The sequence below is a fragment of the Coenobita brevimanus genome, chromosome 71 (genome assembly GCF_032717465.1).
Source record: "Coenobita brevimanus isolate Jiangsu-jjx chromosome 71, ASM3271746v2, whole genome shotgun sequence".
Taxonomy (NCBI): domain Eukaryota; kingdom Metazoa; phylum Arthropoda; class Malacostraca; order Decapoda; family Coenobitidae; genus Coenobita; species Coenobita brevimanus.
Window position 1 is genome coordinate 44,176,652 of NC_137024.1, and position 7,500 is coordinate 44,184,151.

At 45.7% G+C, this 7,500-nt stretch overlaps 1 protein-coding gene across 1 annotated transcript in view; it reads right to left on the reverse strand.

Moving 5' to 3' along the window:
• Positions 1-7,500, reverse strand: part of LOC145406769 (cell adhesion molecule Dscam1-like) — a 235,237-nt gene that overhangs the window by 126,264 nt on the left and 101,473 nt on the right. Inside the window, exon 7 of the mRNA XM_080277865.1 lies at positions 6,422-6,683. Within this exon, the coding sequence (XP_080133991.1) occupies positions 6,422-6,683 (262 nt within the window). The remainder of the gene's footprint in view (positions 1-6,421; positions 6,684-7,500) is intronic.

Sequence of the window (7,500 nt, forward strand, 5' to 3'; positions counted from 1 at the left end):
TTATTTTGATGCAGATTAATCAAAGGTCAGGGTGAAGGGTCAGGGTCAGAGTTCGCGTGCGGCATCGCTGTGTTCTCTGAGCAGTCTTGATTTAGTATATTGAACTCTCTCTCTCTCTCTCTCTCTCTCTCTCTCAGCCCTATACTTTACCATAGTTTCCTTTTTTTCTTCTTACCCCTTTCCCCCTATCATTACCACCTCTTACCCCTCCCTTGTTTCGTGTTTACCTCGTCTAATTTTCCTCAGCCCTACACTTTTACCTTTAACCCCTCTTATCACCTTCCTTTATCTCCTGCCCTCACCCTTATACCCATTTATATTTTCAACTCATCACCGCTTCCTATGTAACGTTTCTTAGCCCTCTTTCATCATTCCTTCCCCTCGCCCAGTCCTCTTACACATCCTATTCCTCATCTTTAGTCCGTCTCTCAACCATGTATAACTCCGCTTCATTTTATGCTTCCCTCCTTCATTCATTACCACTTCCTCACTCCTTTCAGGTCCATCTCTCTGTCCTCCCTTTCCAACCTTTATTGTCTCTGATTCTGTATTTAATCTTTCTTACTATTTCTCAACTCTGTACTTTACCAACATTATTCCTTACCCTCCCTCTCTCACCACTTTCCCTCACTCCTCTCCTCCCTGGCTCTACCCTCAACCTTCTCAAGACTTATTTTTAACGTTGCTAATCTTCCTGTCTCTCAGCACTGTACTTTACTTTTAGTCCCTTCAATCGGGGGACGTTGTTTCTAGATTATTTTTGCAGCATTCAAATTATTGTATTTAACCGAGAGAGGGCCGCACACAGTGAAGGGGTAAATGAAGGGTATATCGTATCTGCGACAGTTCCAAATGTAGTGAATAAAATCGTCAGGAGATACCAGAACCAAAATCATAAATGCGTTACCAAAATGTATGGCTAAATGATAAATGCGTCATGGGACTGAAGAAGTTAACGTCTCATATCCCCACTTCATCATCCCTTCCTCCCATCCATTCCCCTCACCGTTCCCATTTTTTCGTATTCTGTCAGCTTTCTGTGCTTCTTTCTTGTTTTTATCTTACGTACTTCTCTCTGTTTTCTCTTTCTGTCTTATACTCTTCCACTTCTCGTTTCTTACTCTTCATCCCTTCCCCTCACCTCAGTCAGGCACACCTCTCTCATCTCTCCCTTTCCAACTTTCACTCTCTCTAATTGTATCTTTAAACATTCTCACATTCACCCTCCCTGCCTTATACTTTGCATTTTATCTCACTCCTTACCCCTCGCTGTCTCTCACCCCTTTCTCTCGCCCTTCTCAGGGTTTACCTTTAACCGGTCTAATCCATCTGTGAGTCGACCCTATATTTTTACCCTTTACACCCCTTATTACCCTCGTTTATCTCTTTCCCTCACCCTTCTCCCTCTCCATCCCACTCCATCCCACACCCCTCTCACTTTTCATCTTCAGTACTTCTCTGCTTCCAAGTATTGTTCCCGTTTCACTTCTTGCTCTCCTTAATTCCCTCATCCTTTCTCCTCACCGCCCTCCCCTTCACCTCAACTCTCTCACTTACCTGTACATCAGATTCTTCGTCCTGTTTCTCTTACTTAACATTTCATACCGCATACTGCCTTTCCTCATCCTTTCCTCTCGTTCCTCTTTACTGGACACCCCTCTCATTCTCTTTAACCCCTCTTGCTTCCTGTTTCTCAATCCTGTACTGTTTCATTTCTCAATTTCCCCACCCCCCTTCCTTTCTCATTCCTTCCTCTTACACTTCTTTCTTGTCTCACTATTTCTCAACTCTGTACTTTTCCATTTAACACCTCTTACCTTCTCCCCTCCTTTACCCCGTCCCCTCACCCCTCTCGTCTTTCTCACTTCCCTCACCCCGTCCTCTTTGTAACCCTTTTACGCTACCTGTTTCTCAACCCTGTATTCAGCATTATATATAGCACCTCTTCCCCCCTTTCCTCATCCTTATCCTTCACCCCTCACTTTAAACTAAGCTATATTTTTAGTTCCTCTCAGTTTCATATTTATTAGACTATAATTTTCAGTTTCTATCCTTACTTCTCCATCATCTAACCATTTCTTCTCTCTCATATTTCAACCCTCATCATTAATATTTATTTTATTTAAGCAACGCTTCTCAATTTTCAGCTTCTCAATCCTGTATTTCCTCATGTCCACTTCTTACACTTCTTCCTTATCCTTCCCTTCAATGATCTTAGTTCCATCCCTCTCCCCACTTACTCACCAACCCTCACCCCTCCCATTTTATATCTCTGATAATACTTACTTTCACTTTCTCGACCCTGTTCTTATACACTTAACACCTCTTATAACCCGCTCCTCATATCTTTCCGTCACCCCTCTCTCTGCTCCTTTTCCCCTCACCCGACTTTAAAAAAATATTCAACACTGCTCCGTCTGTTTCTTAATCCTGTTCATATTCATTTTATACCTCTTATCCTCCTTCCTCATCTGTCATCCCCTCTCCGCTCTCTTCTCCATATCCTCTCACGTCTAATAATTTTACCTTAATTTAATTTTTTTTTCGGGTTCCTGTTTCTCAGCTCTTAATTTACGTTATAGATTACATTATTTACGCTATGCATTAACATCTCTCATCCCCCCCTTACCATTTTTACCTCACCTTCATATCCTCATACATCCCCGTACTTAGGTATTCATTTAACACCTCTCATCTCCCCTCACCCGTCTCACTTTCCATCCATTATGTCTACCGCTTACTTATCTTCTTATTTCTCAGTCCTGTACTCTTCAGTCGCTTACTTCTTACTTCTCCTCCTCCATGCCTTCCCTTCACCAGTCTCAAGCCCATCTCTCTCCCGTCACACCCTCTAATCCTCACCCTCCCTTTTTTTCTTTTTTACTTGAGCACTCCTCAGTCCTCTTTTTCAACCCTGTACTTAAACATTTACCACCTCGTATCCTCCGTCCTTCCTCATCTGCCTCCCCTCTCTGTCCTCTCCATCTCCCCTCACGCTTTCCACATTTTTTTTTTTTTTACGTTCCTCAGCTTCCCATTCTCAACCCTGTATTTATATATTTAACATCTCTTATCCTCCCTCCACCATTCCCTCCTCTCTCTCTCTCTCTCTCTCTCTCTCTCTCTCTCTCCTCACCCCTACCATTTTTTTTTTTTTTTCATGCTTCTCAGCGTCCCACATCATAATTTTGTATTTATGCATGTAGCACCTCTTATCCTCTCCCTCATTCCGTCCCCTCATCGCTATCCTTCTCCCCTCACCCCAACCACTTTTTTTCCTCCCCAATCCTTGCTTTCTTTTTCACAATCTTATACCGACGCATTTAATATATCATCTCCCTCCCTCATCCCATCCCCTTACCCCTCTCCCCTCTCACTCTCTATCCCTTACTTATTTCTCTACCATGTACGTCCATACATCTGACCTTACTCTCCCCTCATCTCACTGTCCGGCTCTCACCCAACCATTTTTTGTCCTCAGCCCTTCCTAGTTTCCCGTTTCTCAACCCTGTACTCTTCTGTTTCCTCTTACGCTCCCCTCTCATTTCTTCCCCTCATCCATCTCCCCTTCCATTCTACTGCCATCACCTTACCCATTCTGTCTTTAGTTCCCCTCACCTAAGTATACTAATACCCCACCTTCTGTGCTTTTATATAAATTTCTTCTTGCTCTCCCCCTCCCCCCCTCTCTCTCTCTCTCTCTCTCTCTCTCTCACACACACACACACACACACACACACACACACACACACACACACACACACACACACACACACACACACACACACACACACACACACATCTCCATCCCTTTCCTCTGTTACACTTTCATCTACCCATCCCGCACTTTCCACCCTCACCCCTTGTCTTTAACTCCTCACACCGCCTGTTAGTCAGCCTTGTACATTTACATGAACACTTTGTAGCCTCCCTCTCTCATTCCTTCCCCTCATCCCCCTCTCTCTCCTCCCTTCCCCTCGTCCCTCACTCTCCTCTCTTCCCCTCATACTTCTCTCTCTTCCCTTTCCTTCAACCCTCTCTCTCTCTCTCTTCCTTTCCCCTCACCCCTGTCTTTCTTCCCTTCCCCTCACCCCACTCTTTCTATCCTTCCCCTTACCCCTCTTTTTCTTCCCTTCCCCGCATCCCTTTCCTCCTTTCCCTTCATCCCTCTCTCTCTTGCCTTCCCCTCACCTCTGTCTCTCTTCCCTTCCCTTCATTCCTCTCTCTCCTCCCTTCCCTTCACCCGTCTCCCATTCCCCTCACATTCTCCCTTATGACTCTTCAAGTCTCATCCCACCAGTTCTATCATAAACTCTTCTCACTCGCACTTCCTGTTTGTCTGCTATATAATTTTACATTTATCACTACACACTCTCTCTCCCTCGCCCCTTTCCGAATTCTCTCCCTTTCTCCCCTCTCTCTAACTTCTTCCCTTCTCCCTATCCCTCCACTTTGTCCCCGTCCCCTTCCGCTCTTGCTTTTCCGCCGTGCCTTTCACTTCCCAGCCTTCACCCCACCCTTTCTTTATCCACTTCTGGAGAAACACGTCTTTCTTTGTTTTATTCTTGCCACCGTCAGACGATTTTATTCAGCTTCGGAGTGAGAGGGTTAAGGGGGATCATTCTTACCCCGTTCTTCTTAGTGTGAGTGATATCGTCCTGCGGCAGCCACTGTAAAATAAGGTATCGTAATGAAGAGGTCAGTCTTTCTCCCTTCTTGTTTTTAGAGTATGCATTTTCCATTTTTCACACATCTTTCACCCTCCCTTCTCCCATCCTTTTACCTTTTTTACACCCATGACATGCCTCACTCCTCTCACACATTACTGTATCCTCTTATCCGTAACACCTATTAGTTAGCATATCTCACACCTATACCTCAACCTCATACCTGTATCATCCGTAATCACCCTCTCTCTCTCTAACCTGAATAAGAGGATTGCAATAAAGGGTTAAATTCTGGTTAACGCAAGACGATAATATATAGTGAGATCTCATACCCTTTCTATCCGCCTCATACTCCTTTCCCCTCATCCTTCAGACACTGCCCCTCGCCACTTCCTCTTATTTCTCCCACACCCACTCTGTATCTCCCTCTCCCTCTCCTACTCAGCCGTGCAACCCCTCTTACATTACCCTCACACATTTTGTCTTGGCGCTCTCACATCCGCTTCCCACACCTCTCATTTCTTACCTACCCTCTTTCTTTCACCCTTTCCTCTTATTCATTCCATACCCACACATCACCCCTCTTAAAATCACCTCTCACCTATTCATCTCACCCTTCTCAGTCTCTCATCCACACCTCACGCTTTCTTCTCATCTCTCTCAGTCTCCCATCCACTCCTTACCCATACCCTCATCCATCCCAATCTACTCTCTCCTCCCGTCCACTTCTCACCCGGCCTTCTGCCCCTCCATCTCTCACATCTTCCTTACTCCCTTACATCCATTCTCATCACTTCCATTCAGCTGCCAACATCACTTCCATTCAGCTGTCAACCCCCTATTCCTCCTTCTTGTCTCTGCCATACCCACCTCTCACCTCTTCCACTCCCCGTAAAATTTTCACATTCCTAATGCCTATTTTCTCTCCTCTTCCTCTCCCCTTTACCCTCACATTCTCAACTTAACAGTCAAGTGTTCTTACCCCCTCCACACCCATTCCTCTTACTCCCTGTTATATCCATTTCTCTCTCCCTACCACACGCTTGTCTCTCCCCCTTTTCCTGTCTCATTTGTCTTATTTTCTCTTTCACCCACTTACACTCAGCTCGACCCCTCACCCCTTCCACTCTGGTACACACATCCCACTCTCCCACACCCGCTGCACATCCCTCTCACAGTCCACTTACACATTGTCCTCACCACTTAACCTTCCCACTCTACCTTCCGACTTCTACTTATTATCCTCTCACATCCAGTCCTCCCACACCTCCCTCCCTTTCCATCTCATTCATCCTAACTGGTCCTTCCGTTTTCACTCCTCCCACCCTGTCATTCATCTTTCGCTCCTCTCACTCTCTTCATTCACCTCTCACATTTCCCACTCTCTTCATCTATATCCCACTCCTTCTTCTTTCTCCACCTCTCACTCCCCTCATTTTCTCCCACCTTTCATTTTCCCCCTCCCTCTTTCAGTCCTTCCTCTCCATCCATCCTACTCTTACTCTTCACACTGTCTTCATCTACCTTTCACTTCTCCCACTCTCTCCATCCATCTTTCACTCTTTTCACTCTTCATTAACCCCTCATTTCCATTCTCTCCTTCTATTCACACTCTTCCATCATCAATCTCTCCCTCCTCCCACTCTCTCCAACCTTCATCATCAATCTCTTACTCCTCCCACACTCTCCATCAATCACTCCTTCCACTCTGTCCTCCACCCCCCCCCTTCCCTTACCCTCTCGCCCCGTCTCACCTCCCTGTGCCACTACCACCCTGGCATGGTCGTGTGCGTAGTGACCGCCGTGTGTGGTGGCGGCGCACTGGTATAGCCCAGAGTCCGAGGTGGCCAGTGGCTCCATCCTCAGCGTCTCTCGGGGTCTGAGTGTCACCCTACCCCCCGGCCTCACCTCGCTGCCGTCCTTATACCACTTGACGGATTCCACCAGGGACCCGGACACGAGGCATCGCAGCTCCAGGTGACCACCAGCCTCTGCCTCTATCTGCCGTGGTCGCACCTGTAGGAGGGCACGTCTGTAACTAAGGGCACTTGCACTCAATTGTTATGTGCTCCAGAGTATTTTTTTTTTTTTTTTCAATTTGTTCAGATCGAAGACTGATTCCGGTATTGACATTTTGAGGGACGAGACATACAGAGAGGACCCGATTCTGTTTTCCCGTATTGCTCTTTGTGTATGTGTGTATGTATGTATATTACCTTGATATCCTGAACCCGGTCTGCAGTAGTCAGGTAATATATATATTTTTTTTTAAGACCCACGAAATCGTCATAATACTCGTACGCACGATATCATAAAAGTAAATGATGTGCCCCCCGTACCGTCTCTCTTCTGAGCATGCCGCTACCATTCCCAGTAAAAATAAATAGCTATGAGAAGTTTTCATCAGAAACCAACCAAATTTTTCACTGAAATACATAATCACATGAGGATAATCAGGGGAAAATTATTGGGCTAGAATGGCTTGAAATGAAGACAACAGGTCGAGGTCATACTTTCCCCAAACTAATGAATGAGAGACGAGCATAGCGAAGCCATGATTTCATTTTAGTAATTAATATCTCAAGGATTGTTGTTGTTGTTGCTTAAACCTGGTCAGTTTGGCCAGGCAGACCTGTCGTCGATCACAGGCAAGCAACTGCTTCTGTAGGGCTGTCCTACAGATATAGCACTGTACATGCGTTGTTTAGGGATCCGGCGCTTCTTTGTGGTAGACAGCTCCTCACCAAGGTCGGACCAGGATCATTCTCACGATTGAAGATAATTTCTGTCATCGATGTGCTGATTCAAGCCAAATGTTTTACTAATCATGCGT